The following is a 14,597-nucleotide window of genomic DNA, read 5'->3' as shown; positions in this document are numbered from 1 at the left end:
GTAGGCTAGTGTTTAGGCTAGAGCATAGGAGAGAAAAGGAGAGATTCTTTGATGCCCCGTACATCAGAAATGAGGGGTTATTTATAGGGAAAATGTGCTGAGGGAACACACGGAACCCTAAAATGAAAGAAACCCTAAAACAGCATCCCGTGACACGGCAAAACGTACCGTGACACGGTAAATTCTACCGTCAGACGGGAGAAATTCCCGTGACACGGTGCACTTTTGTGTGACACGGGATAATTTTTAACACACGGGGAAGAAAACGCGTTAGGGTTTACGCGGAAGGGACACATACTGTACCCGTGTCACATCAGGTCTCCCGTGACACGGGAATCTTTGCCGTCAGACGGGAAAGTTTGCCGTGGCGCGGGATTGTTTGCCGTGACACGGGACAGTTTTGTCCTTTTTCCGTCTAAATTCATTTTTAACCCTAATTTTAATCAGCATTTTTAGGTGCCGATTGATAATTTCGGGCCATTTTTCTGATCGGGCTAAAATAATAAATATATTAAAAAGGTTTGGGCCAAAATTAAAACTATGCTTTTACCAAACATCAAGACTGATCCACGGGCTATTCAAAAATACGAATTTAATTAAATATGATTTTTAAGCACTCTCGGGATTAAATACTAAACCCGACCAATAGTGGCGGTGAAAGGTTGTTCATCATCGGGTTTGGTTTTGGGGAGACATTTCTAGGTGTCTACAGGTCCTCTACTTGATCATTGTGCCGTATAAAACCATTTCAGGCCCAATTTAGTATTTTGGCCATAAGTTCCTCATTATTCATCGGAATTGGACTTATAATATATCGTTGGAAAGCTCTTTTTAAACCCAATCCAACTACACTATTATTGGACCCTTATCATGGACCAAACTAAACTAGACTGGATATTTTTCATAAATAGAGTAAGAAAAGAAATATTTTTGAAAACAGAAAGAAGTATTTTTTATTAAAACGACTGCTTCACAAGACTTTTCACATTTTCACCTTGTTCGATAATCAAATGACGTGAAAGATATCATCACTGGGTTTGGTTTTTGGGGAGACACACTCGGGTGTCTACAGAAGGGGTAATTTATTATTGTTGATTGTCAATGCTTGATTAATTTCCTATTGATTGATTTAATGCTATGCAATTAGATTAGGCCTGGTTTAATTGTATGACTGGCGGATCTCCGATAAACCGGAGTTCCGTTGTTTTGCAGGTGTCCGAGTCTACTTGTCGGCGAGCGTGACTTGTATCCCGAGGGATTCCAAAAATACCCCGAAACAGAACTAATTAGTATACATTACATAAACATATGAAGTATAATAAAAATAGTTTTTTCATCTCTCAAATTTAAAATATAACTTAAACTAATATGTCATTTTATATCCCACAATGTTCATGTACATATACCTTACTAAATTCCTTCATCATCTTTCACAGTTCCACCCTCACCCTTTTTTTTTTTAATTTTATTTCTTTTAAGTTTTAGCAGTGAACTTCATTCACATGATCAATGGTCATGAAACTATAACTACGTTTCCAACTATTGAAAAGCATACATACTAGGAATTTGCAATGATATGGCTTACATATAAAAATAACCTAAGTAATAACCCGTGCATTGAACAGGCCAGACGGCTAGTTACTTTATAAAGAGTGGTTGAAATACAAAGTCATTTTTACTTCTTTAAAAAGTTTAGTATAATCGTGCGTTGCACAGACTTAAGCTAGTTATAAAACAACAGGGCACCATAATGCGTGAAACCAAGTTTAAAATTAAAAGTCATGACACCAACGTGAAAATATTAAAACGACAAGGCACTAAAGTATAATTATGTTACTACCAACTCAACTAAGCAAAGGTTATAGCTAAAAAAGATGGTCAAAATGAGATGTGTAAATAATGCAAAAAGTCAAAATTTTGCAAGTAATTTGGGACAGAGGGAGTAGATTAAATTAGCTACATTTACTTCAATACTCGTACTTTTTAAAATATATTTTTTCAATCATTATTGAACATCAAATATATATTATCCCATATCTAGTATTATAAAATTATTAGGAATACTTTGTTTTTCAATTGTTATACTACCTCTGCCCACTATTATCTACAACATATACTATAAATGGATGCTTTTTATTATGTGCAACAAGTGTTTTTTTTTTTGCCATATTTAGTAACTTTTTTCTAACAATTTGACTACAATACCTTTACTTTAAAATTGTAACCTCAATTACATACTTAAAACAAAATTAATTAAAAATTAATCTAATGTAATTAATCTCATAATTTTTCATAAATCATCAAAATTTTCCACTCATCATCTTTATCTCCCCCAATTACTTTCTCTCTCCTCCTCCATCATCAAATTTCTTTACCTTTTTCATCTCCCTATTATCTTTCTCTCTTCTCGTTCAACCCATTCTTATGAATTGAAGAAGAAGACCATATTCCTTTAGTGTTCCGATTCCAGATGTGAGTTTGTGGGTTTTCGTGTGTGGTCTGGATTCGTGAGTTTTGTGATCGATGGGTATTTGTGGTATGGGTTCGTCGACTGGTGGGTTTTGGTGGTCTGGGTTCGTGGGAAAGTGGGTTTTGGTGGTGGTTTCGTGGGGGGTGTGAAGGTGGGCATCGGTTGTTGGTGGTTTGTGGGGTGGCGTGGTGATTCAACATTCGTGAGCGGTGGTGATTCTCCTCTGTTTAATTGTCGTTTTTTTTTAGTTTAAATTAATTATTCCTTCTCTCTCCTTTTACTTTTCAATAATCTTGTTTAAGAAATTTTACCTTGGGTTCTGCACACACCCCTTTGTTGATAATAATAGTGGGCAGAGAGAATAGAAAAACAAAAACTTTATCATAAAAGTTTAATACATATTTTGGGTTATTTATTTAAACTAGCAATAGCTCTAGATTTTATGCATAGTTTAATTAATGTTATTTCAGCCGTCTTCAAAATAAAAAAAAAAAAAAAATCATTAAAAACTTAAAACAATTGATATAAGCTTTGTTTTTAAAAATAAGTTTACTGTATGGCCCATGCCCATAATTAGACGATCATATAAAAACTCGCCCCTTTGTATTTATTAGTCAGATCTAACCCATTTATAACCGGGCGGGTCATGGCTTTCAATAGGGTTCCAAGGCCTCCAACCCTACCTGTTTCTCAGTCCTCCATTGATGCGCACTAAACGTTCTCCATTGAAGCGCCGTTCACGTTCTCCGTTGAATCTAATAATTGTGACCCTCATTGAAGTAGCTTCTGAGGTAAGTTGTTTGGTTTTTGTTATCACCATATCAATTTTACAATCTAATTTAATTGTCAGTGCATTAGTGTAGGGTTCGAAAATCTGAACTATTGGTTCTAAATTCTAAGATTATGAAACATCACAGCCAAAAGAATAGAAAATTATGTGCCTAATTTGATTATTGAATCATATATCCCTAAAATTTGGTTGCTTATGTATTGCATAACCTTTTAATGTTAGGACTGAACTATGAAATTAGACCTCTTTTCCCTCTCCTGCCCTGCCTCAGGGACGGGCCTGATTCTCTTATACTCTTGTATCTACCATAATTGTACAAGAAAAACAAAGGGAGGCCTGATTCTCTTATACTCTTGTATCTACCATAATTGTACAAGAAAAACAAAGGGAGTATTTTACTCTATGTTAAAAATGTTTACGATGAACTATGCATTGCATAGTCCGAGGTCCTTGGTTTAAACCAGTTAAGTAGTTGCTTAGGTCTAATTGACTTAGTTTCAAGTTAGCGTAAATCATTTAAACATAATGCAGGCTGTTTGGATAGGAAAAATTGAAGTAGCTCAATGTTAGTCGTGTGATGTGTGTCCTAATATAGCTTGACACCCAATAAGGGGCAAGTTTAATTCTATTTTCCATTCTGTTGTTTAATCTTTGTGTGCGCTTGTGTGTATGGTGTTACCCTTTTTACCCCTGCTTTCATTTTTCATTTTCCTTGATCTAATTTATGTATGATGGCTACCTTTCGTGAATCTGTCCAATTTTTTCTATACCCCTATGGGGTGTGTTTTATGAATTCATGTTTATAAATTCCAACAATATCTAGTACAAATAAGACCAGATACAAAAATTAGAAACCCAGCAAATTAGATACAATATATAATATAAATAATACACCATTTTCCAAATTGAACTACGCAGTATTTTATGCTTCAATAGTTCAATATATCTCAAAAAAGAACTTTAGAAATTTCCCAATCTCTCTGTCTACTAGAGTACCCAAAGTAATATGAGTCATCGTTAAACAATCAAATTAAAATTAATTACGACTTAGTAGTATGAAGTTTCGGATTCTTTTATTTTTTTCCTTATTCGAATTTTCTTGATAGGAGTACAAGCATACCCCGGTTTAGATGTTATTTAGAATTTGGACCTAGGTAAATTAATAATTTTCGTTAATATAGGAGTATATGAAATCAGACTTTAGAACTTATGTTTAGCATTATAGAAAGTTTATATAAGCAATATTTTTTCTGAAATGTCAGCCTTTTCTGATATTTGATGTGAATTTATCTTGTATTAGCAGTGGATAAGGTGATGACTGATGCCAAAGCTTTTATTTGTTAATTATGTGCTTCAATCCCATAGGCGTAGTAGGTGAAGAGAAAGTCAGTATATTGTCTATCGCTGTGGTGATGGCACTTCGAAATGCGAGTTTGGTCTCCAAATCAGCTTCAACGGATAATCGGTTCCAATTAAAATTGAGGTCACCCTACAGCTATTCTTCTCCAGTAAAAGTGGGTTACAAGCAGAGGTTAATGGTAGCAGCTCTAGATCATAAGAACGTCGGTGGCGGAGATGCCAAGAAGGGTGCAGTCCCCAACTCTAATTATGTGGTACCCCTTGATAAATCTGCATCTTGCATCACTCGTCCACTTGCCGAGATCCTCCGAGATCTCAACAAAAGGATACCTGATAACGTCCTCAAACCCAACTCCAAAATTATTCCATGGTCAGTCTCCACTTTATGTTATGTTGTATTCAAATTTCATGTTGTTAAGTGTTTAGGTCTGGCTATTAATTTCATAATGTTAACATGCTATAATTAGGTACCACGCTAATCGAATGTTGAGTTTCTATGCCCCAGGTACAGTACCCTCTCAATCCCTTTTACTTATTTTTTTATTCAAACATTAGCTGATACATTATTAATATTAGGATGTTACAGTTTGTTATTTAGACATGATATTATTATTATTATGAAAATATTGATGTTATGTGTGTAGGTTTGAGGACTTGTAAACTTATATTAATCTGATAAATTCACATAAGAGATAAATCTTTTGGGAACAAGGCTTGCATTTTTTTAGAGCTTATGGAGTATTAGAAAAAGAATGGTGGATAAGGGCTACCAAGTTTATTACACATGTAATATTCGATGTAGCCCCATTCTACTAAGGCCTTGTTTGGTTGACATGAAAAATAAATTCCCTTGGAAGTTGTATTTCATGGAAGTTATAGGAATTTCTTTAAGTTATTTCATGGACCTTCGTAATTTACTTCCTTTATTTTTTGGGATGATGAAATTTCTATGAATTCCAACTTCCTCCACTTTTTTTTTTTTTTTTTTTTTTTTTTTTTTTTTCAACCAAACAACTATCCAAATTACCAATTCTCATGATTTTTCACTTCTTCCATTTAATTTTGTCAACCAAACAAGCACTAAGTTCTAATAAGGGGTTGAAATAAAGGCCTTTGTACATAGGATACTTTTTCAAGTACACAAGCATATTTTGATGCATAATATAATGAAAAGGGTGAGACAAAAACGAAAAACAAATATGAAGTTAAGTTAATGTTGTCACTTGGATGAACTTGCATTCCTCGGAGTTATTTCCCCTTGCAACCATTTCGCTAGCTCCAACCACATCATCATCGCCATTGTTGCAACTTTGTATTATAAACTACTACCATCTTTCTCTTTCCCACCAAGCCGCCACGACACCATTTCGCGGTTATGCGACAATTTTAATTTTTGTTTGTCTATCATTAATTTTAATTTTTGTTTGTGTATCATTATTAAAAATCTTCTTTACTCTTTATTAGTAGAAACTCCGCCAGTGGGTTTCCCGCTGCCAGTCCCAAGCCTGGATAAAGGAGGAGGGTTACGGTAGGCCAGTGACAGCCAGTATAAAACTTCGTCACATCCCATGACATGAGCCAAACAGATATTTTCGTGGGGGCGTTCCCTACTCAGCGACGCGCTGCACTTCCTAGACCCGGGTGTAGTGATAAGTATGCAAGGGTTGCTAGGTCGTCGCCCAGAAGCGACGCGCCACATTGCCCGAGTGTGGTGTCAAATGAGCAAGGGCGTGCCATTGGGGCGTTCCCTACTGAGCGACGCGCTGCACTTCCCAGACCCGGGTGCAGTGATAAGTATGTAAGGGTTGCTAGGTCGTCGCCCAGAAGCGACGCGCCATATTGCCCAATTGTGGTGTCAAATAATCAAGGGCTTGGAGTTGGGATCAGGAGGGAGCGTGGGAGAAAAGAATTTAGTTTGCGGATTGGTTCTTGGAATGTAGGGTCTCTTACGGGAAAATCAGCAGAATTGGTAGAAGTAATGAAAAGACGACGCGTGAACATCATGTGCCTCCAAGAGACAAGATGGACAGGAGAAGGAGCTCGAGGCTTGGTTTTGGGGTATAAGGTATGGTATGTTGGGCAAGAAACGAGCCACAGAACAAGGAATGGTGGAGCTAGGAACGGAGTTGGTGTGGTTCTCGATGAGAGGTTGGCAAAAGAGGTGATCGAGGTCTATCGGAAGAACGATAGGTTGATAAGGCTGAAGTTGCTATGTGGCAAGGAGATTGTGAATGTTATCAGTGCTTATGCTCCCCAAGTGGGTTTAGATGCAGAAGAGAAACGACAATTTTGGGAGGACCTAGACGAGGTGGTGCAGGGTGTCCACCACTCAGAGAAGTTATATATTGGAGGGGATCTAAATGGGCACGTTGGGGCGAGCCGAGATGGCTATGAGAGTGTCCATGGAGGCTTTGGGTATGGGCAGAGGGACGCCGGTGGTGAAGCTATTATGGATTTTGCCCAATCATATGATTTAATTTTGGCTAATACTTGGTTTAAGAAGAGGGATTCACACTTGATAACTTTTCGGAATGGAGCAAATGCAACTCAAATAGACTTCCTGCTCACAAGGAGCATAGATAGACAAAGTTGCATAAACTGTAAGGTTATCCCAGGGGAGAGTGTGGTCACCCAACACCGGCTATTGGTAATGACTATTCGTCTGAAAGAGAAGGCGAAGAAAAAAGTTAGACAAGAAGAACCAAGGATAAGATGGTGGACCCTAAGGGATGCAAAAGCTAAGGTTTTTACAGAAAAGGTAATTGAAGAAGCGGATTGGGATGGAGAGGTGGATCCGGACATGACTTGGTTACGAATGAAGAACTGTTTCCTAAGAGTGGCCAAAGAGGTCTTAGGGGAAGTAAGGGGAAGAACTTCGGTACAGAGAGATACTTCGTGGTGGAATGAAGAGGTGAAAGCAGTAATTAAGCAAAAAAGGGAATGCTATCAAGCCTTAGGAAAATGTAGGAGTGATGAAACCTTTGCAGCGTATAAGGAGGCTAAGAGTAAGGCAAAGGCAGCTGTTCGCCAAGCAAAAGAAAAGGCATATCAGGAGGTTTATGAAAAGCTTGATTCCAAGGAGGGAGAAAGGATCATTTATAAGATGGCAAAGAGAAGACAAGAGGCAAGGAAGGATATTGGCATGGTGAAGTGTGTCAAAGATAAGAACCAAATGGTCCTAGTGCAAGAGGAGGGCATCAAGGACAGGTGGAAGGGGTACTTCGATGAATTATTTAATGGAAGTAATGGAGTTGTGATAGGAGATACCTCTATGAGTGATGAAGAAATCAACATGGAGTATGTGCGAAGGATTAGGAGAGTAGAGGTGGAGATTGCACTGAGGAAGATGAAACCTAAGAAGGCGGTTGGCCCTGATGGGGTACCGATAGAGGTGTGGAGGTGTTTGGGTAAGATTGGTATTGATTGGTTAACAAACCTTTTCAACAAGATATGGACGGCTACAAGGATCCCACAAGATTGGAGGAAGAGCACCTTGGTCCCGGTTTATAAAAACAAAGGAGACGCTCAAGATTGTTCTAACTATCGAGGAATTAAGCTTATGAGCCATACTATGAAGTTGTGGGAAAGGGTGATTGAACAAAGGTTGAGGGCATGCACAAGCATTTCAGATAACCAATTTGGTTTTATGCCTGGGAGATCTACTATGGAGGCAATCCATTTGATAAGACAAATGATGGAGTTTTATAGGGTAAAGAAGAAAGATCTTCATATGGTCTTTATTGATTTAGAGAAGGCATATGACAAGGTGCCAAGAGAGATACTTTGGTGGGCAATGTTGAAGAAAGGTATCCCACGAAGGTATGTAGACCTAGTTAAGGATATGTATCGGGATGTGTCAACAAATGTGAGGACATGCGGAGGGTTGACAAAAGATTTCCCTATTACAATCGGATTGCATCAAGGGTCTGCATTAAGCCCTTTTCTTTTTGCAACGGTTCTAGATGAATTAACTAGACCAATTCAAGATGAGGTTCCATGGTGTATGCTGTTCGCAGATGATATCGTTTTGGTGGATGAGACTAAGGATGGGGTTAATGTCAAGTTGGAGCAATGGAGGCAAAGGTTGGAATCTAGAGGGTTTAAGCTAAGTCGGAGTAAGACTGAATATTTGGTATGTCGTTTTGGCACTCAGAGGGGGACAAGCAATGAAGTGGTGAGTTTGGATGGAAAGGATTTGACCATGAGTGAATGTTTTAAGTACCTAGGGTCGATCATCCAGAAGAATGGTGACATTGATCAAGACGTGACCCACAGGATTAAGTCAGGGTGGCTTAAATGGAGAGCGGCCACGGGAGTGTTATGCGACCGCAGCATTCCCTTAAAGTTGAAGGGAAAATTCTACAGGACTGCCATAAGACCAGTGTTGCTCTATGGTACAGAATGTTGGGCTTCTAAGAAAGAGCATATTAAAAAGATGGAGGTTACGGAAATGCGCATGTTAAGGTGGATGTGTGGAAACACTTTAAGAGATAGAATCAGAAATGAGGTTATTCGCAAGAAAGTAGGTGTGGCGGGCATTGTAGATAAATTAAGGGAAAATCGTCTGCGTTGGTTTGGACATGTAAGACGGAGACCCGAGGGTGCACCGGTGCGAAGAGTGGAAGAGTGGGACCATGGAGGGATTAAACGAGGAAGAGGGAGACCAAAGATGACTTGGTTGGAAGGAGTGAGGAAGGATATGAAGTGCATGGATTTACGTGAGGATGAAGTTTTGGATCGTAAGGGATGGAGGAGAAAGATTTATGTTGATGACTACACGGAATAATCAAATTTGGTTCATGTTAGCCGACCCCACTTTTGGGATTAAGGCTTTGATTGATTGATTGATTGACTCTTTATTAGTAGAGTAGTCAATGAATTAGAGTGGGACTCACAAGCAAACCAGACTTGACTTGGTTAAAGATGAAGAGTTGTTTCTCCAAAATAGTGAAGGAGAAGCAAAGAGGAAAGCAACGTAGTTTGAATATACATTGCAGTGAGCAGTGTTACAAGCAATGGGGAAGTATTGTTTGGAGTTTTATGAGAAATTAGATTTGAAGGAGGGCAAAGAGGCTACTTATAGGATACCCAAAAGAAGAAAAATGTTTAACAAGGACCTTAGTACCGTAAAATGCGTGAAAGATAAAGTCCAGATGAAGACATTTAGGAAAGATATGGGGGATACTTTGTCCAGTTGTTCTATGTAAGTAAAATTGATGTCTGTGGAGACATCTTTATTGAGGATTTTGGATTTACATTGAAGGTGATGGTAGAAAAGGTTGCCAACCATTTCCTATCGAGATTTGGAGATGATTGGGTCTCATTAACTTCATCAACAAGATTTGAAGGACTAAAAGGATACCTTGAGGAGCACATTGGTACCATTTAGAAGAACAAAGTGGTTGCTTAAATTAGAGAGGGATAAGGCTTACGAGTCATTCCATGAAAGTAAGGGAATTAGTGATAGACAATAGATTTTGGAAAAAGTATGAGTATATCAGAGCTCAAATTTGGGTTTGTGTTAGGTGGTCTATATTACTTAATTCATTTGATAAGGCAAATGAATGAGTGTTTTTTTGGTTTATTGTTTTAATCCTTTCACCAATATCCTTTGTTGCATTTATTTTTCATTGTTAATGAGTCATATGATTCATGAGGTGGTCGGATGGAGATGGATGCATTGAAGAGCTATTTTTAGTGTGTTATGTGTTTTAAGGGCAAGTGAGAAGGGAAGGGAAGGATGGGGAGGGGGGGCTTATGATAAGGTGTAGAAAGATGCCCTTTGCCCTTTATTAGGCAAAAATCCTAAAAAGGGTATACCTCACAAGTATATTGAAATAGATAAGGATATGTATTAGAATGTAAAAGCAAACTTAAGGACTTGGGATGGAGTAATGAAGGATTTTCCTACTGTGATTGGACTACACCAAAGGTTAGCATTGTGCGCTTTCCTCTTTGCAGCTGAATTGGATGATTTAACAAGGTCTATTAAGGGTAAAATTATTAGTAAAAATCCTCTACCTTGATCATAAGAGGAAACCAAGTCAACTCTTAAACAAAGTATATAAGATAGTAATAACTAATAAGGATTTGGATTTGCACTAGGATGGTAGGGAGTGCCTTAAATGAATCTTTGGTAGCAACTTTTGTATTCCTTGGGAAACCTAGCATTATATGATTGGTTCTATGTGTATTGGGACATTTTAGCCGGCAACATAGTTTTAGGGTTTTGACACCCTTTCAAGTAGAGTGGGCCATCATGGCTCTACCTTTCCACATTTTTTTTAAAATTATCATGCATTCCACGGTTGCACTTTTCTTGTTCCTTTTCATGGACTGATATCTAATTTGGTCCACTCTTTATAGCCCTCTTTCCCTTAAAACCTTGTTTTTTTAGCTTTCCTTAGCTTATCTCCATTTCCCTATGCTCTTAATGTATAATAAAACATTTGGTTTGTCTTTGTCCAAGATTTCGTTTGAACAAATTGTCAAGAAGTGCTTGCAGAAACAAAGAACTGTGTCACTATTAAAGGTAAAATTGTGATCTATATTGCCCAGGGAAAAAAATAATGAAGAGTTCTTTATGTGTTACTCCCTCCGTATTTTAATACTCTCTCCATTTCTCCATGCGCGGAGGTTTAGGAGAAATAGTAAAAAGTAATTTGGGGGGGGGGGTCCACTAAGAGAAATGAAATTAGAAAAATATTGTGAAAGGTTTCCAAAAAAGGAAATGCAACAAATAATAAAATATGGCCGCAAAAGAAAAGTGGAGCAAGTAATAAAATATGGAGGGAGTACCAAGGAAGATGACAATCATTGTTCAGGTTGTAATGTGAAGTTGCCCCTAATGTAGGGAGAAGGATAATTATGTTGCAAGGCTTTCTTAGTCTGATGGTGAATTTTGTTTGAAGTTTTCGCCTTTGAGAATGCTTGGTTACCATCTGAAGTTGTGCATGGGAAGCTTACAAATTTACAGTAACTACCATCTAAAGGTGTGCATGGGAAGCTTACCAATTTACAGTAATGTGGGTTGAATTCATTTTATGATAGGGAATGAAGCGTACATTCTTTTTTGCCCAAAATAAAAAATCCATCTGATCAATATGTTCATGTTTAACCAAGTTTTTTTTTTCTCTTCCAGCTAATCTACCCTATTGTTGGTTGAATACTACTTGCTGCTTACACTCCTGAGTCCTCAAATAAGTCCACTTGGCTATTTTTGTGGGACAAAAGGAGTGACTGCAATCTCCCATTTTTCTTTTGATATTATTAAATTTGGCTTTTAGTCTAGCAGAATATTGTCCGTTATCATGGTGATATTTTAATGACAGGGCTTAAAAGGAGCTTAATATGCTTTTAAAATGTCTAGAGTCCTTGGCCATCTTATGGTTTCAAGTTGACAGATTAAGCTTACCATTGACATGACTAAAGATTGTTGTTGTCTACAAGTCCTTGTTTCTTTGCCACTAATTTATGAAACAATGTGTTTTTCGTTGACTGAAAATAGTTTGAAATAATTGGAGGTTGGTATAATGCTTTTTTAGTGCTGTTAATATGGCAGGATTTTAGTGATAGTGCGATTAGTTTTAGATTTTGTTTAATCACTTGGATGTTAGCTTCATGGTTAGCATACATGACCTTTTTTTTTTTATTGAATTTTTGAATATTCCTGCAATCCTGCTTTGTTTGGATTTATTTTTTGCATGGGTGTACTGTTTTATTTATTTTATTTTAAACCATGTATGGGTATTTAGGCAATGAACTGGATAGGTGTTAATGCTGCATATGTTTCTTATTTTTTTTTTCCTTAAAATTTTATTTTTAGCTGAAGATGGATTAGGCTGAACTGAAAGTCCTTTGGTTCGCCTATTGTACCTTGTAACTCTGTTCACTTTTTGCAGTCTGATCCTTGATTTTACTGCTGCTATTTCTCTCGCTGTCTGTTGTATAAGATTTTCTTTAGAATATTTGCAGGAGTTTTAGTTTGTTTTTGCCTAGTCAATTAATTAATATATCTTCTGTTCCCATTTCCTACTTTTTTTGGTTGTCTAGTAATGGAGCGGTAGCAGAAACAAGTAAGCTCTCGTCCAATCCAATGAGAAGAGGAATATAAATGGAACAATTTGGTGTTTGTGTTTGTCAATGCATGTTCTGTATCATTAATAACTTAATTTATACTATATATTTTAAAAAATTATTAAAATATGATATAGGAAAATATACGTAAAGATTAATCGGACTACATGTTACTCCCTCCGTGTTTAAATAAATGAAATGTTTTCCTTGTGCACGTATGCCAATGCAATACTTTGATTGGTAATATCTTTAATTATCGATAAATAAAAATTATAACAATTGAATATTAATAAACTATTTATTGAGATGATTCCAACAAGTATCTACAAGACTATATTTATTCATATGTATAATGTATAAATTACAAATATTAGTCAAAGTGAATTAGATGAATAGTCCAAAAAGTCAAAACGTTTCATGTATTTAAACATGGAGGGAGTACATCACAACATTTTATTTATGTGTTATTAACAACAAAGGTTAAAGTTAGTTTTTCCTCCGTTCCAAATTAGTTGACACATTTCTTTTTGGCATATATATGAAGTGTGAGAGTAGATGATGCATCACATAAATACCCTTATATACAAATTAATTACCCACTTGTTCTTGTGCCTGCACTTCAACTAGCCACAGTCAACCCCACCACCACCTTCACAACCACCACAACTCACCTCTTCAATCCATCGTCACCACTGTCAACCCATAACTCCTGAGAAATCAGCATCTCTCTAAATCTCCTCCTCTTTCTCTCTCTTCTTCAACCAATTACAAACTGACCTGAAAATTTCAGAAGTTTTGTACATGCTTCAAATTCATTGTTGGTTCAGTTAATTCAACAATCTTATCAAACTTAAGACTATTTTGCTCCAGTTTGTTTTCCTTTTTGATTTCTCCAATAATTTGGTATGATTTAGGGAGAAAGTATGATTAAATTGGAGAAAATCAGAAGGGATTAATCAGATACATATCCTAAAACAATGAAGATTTCTAGATTTAAGCAAAGAGATCAAAGTAGAGAAGGGAGATTGAAGATAGAGGCAAGATCCATGCTCTTTCTACTATTTGTGGTTTGGTGGATAGTTGGGCATGTTACGTTACTAGGTGACAGGAGAGAGAAGAGATCAGAGGATTGGTGAAGTTGTGGTGGTGGCGGCGGCAGCGGCATTGATGTTTTTGGTGGAGTGGGGAGGATGCCAATGGAGGAGTGAGAGATCAGAGGGTTGGTGAAGGGAGGAGAGAGGAGAGAATAGTAGACATTAGTATAGTTAAAATTGACATATTAATGTATAGAACTTACCCAAAATAGAAAGGTGTCAACTTAAAAGGAATACGTATCAACTAATTTAGTATAGAGGAAGTATATGAACAACTCAAAATCAAATTGTTGCGTTTATCTTTGATATAAATCGCAATCAACTAGGAGATGCTGATTTAAACTCTTTGTATGACCAGAGAATATTGAAACATTCATGGATCAAGTGGTAACATGATTTTTATTCTGGTGATAACAATGTCTTTAAAAAGGCTTCTGCCCACAGAAGGGGATCAGTAACTTCAGTTGAATGTTACTTTTCCCTTGTTATGAATGAAAGGTTGCTCGACTTGTTTCCATTAGTTCCTTGTTCAGAAATGAAGTAAATATGACTGAACTTCTTGTAGGAAGTATTCACTGATGTAAGATTTTTAGTTTCCCACTCAACCTCCTGCAAAGTTGATGCTCTTTGTTATGTGCAGGCTGGTGCGGAGAAGTACGTGATGCTATCTTCTCTGATGATGGAAGTGTAACAGTTGTCTACCGTGTCACTATACGAGGATCTGATGGAGAGGTGGGTTTGTATCCTTCATGTGCTGCATATTCTTTGTTTAATCATTTAAACTCCTGCAAGATCAAAGTTTTTTTTG

The 14,597-nt window shown here is 37.1% G+C and overlaps 1 protein-coding gene across 2 annotated transcripts in view; it reads left to right on the top strand.

The window, feature by feature from the left end:
* Positions 1-2,789: 2,789 nt before the first annotated feature.
* LOC145589303 (DNA repair RAD52-like protein 2, chloroplastic) overlaps positions 2,790-14,597 on the top strand; it is a 12,849-nt gene continuing 1,041 nt past the window's right edge. The window contains exons 1-4 of one of the 2 annotated variants that reach the window (XM_081645823.1): positions 2,790-3,261; positions 4,626-4,989; positions 5,087-5,124; positions 14,430-14,521. In XM_081645823.1, coding sequence (XP_081501949.1) covers positions 4,673-4,989; positions 5,087-5,124; positions 14,430-14,521 — 447 coding nt within the window. In that variant the 5' untranslated portion in view covers positions 2,790-3,261; positions 4,626-4,672. Of the gene's footprint in view, positions 3,262-4,605; positions 4,990-5,086; positions 5,125-14,429; positions 14,522-14,597 lie in introns of those variants that run through there. The other variant, XM_081645822.1, reaches the window with a different exon arrangement.

This window comes from Chenopodium album, chromosome 17 (genome assembly GCF_948465745.1).
Source record: "Chenopodium album chromosome 17, dcCheAlbu1.1, whole genome shotgun sequence".
In the NCBI taxonomy this organism is placed as follows: Eukaryota; Viridiplantae; Streptophyta; class Magnoliopsida; order Caryophyllales; family Amaranthaceae; genus Chenopodium; species Chenopodium album.
Note: the sequence above shows the minus strand (reverse complement) of the source record. Positions and strands in the feature narration are given on the sequence as shown.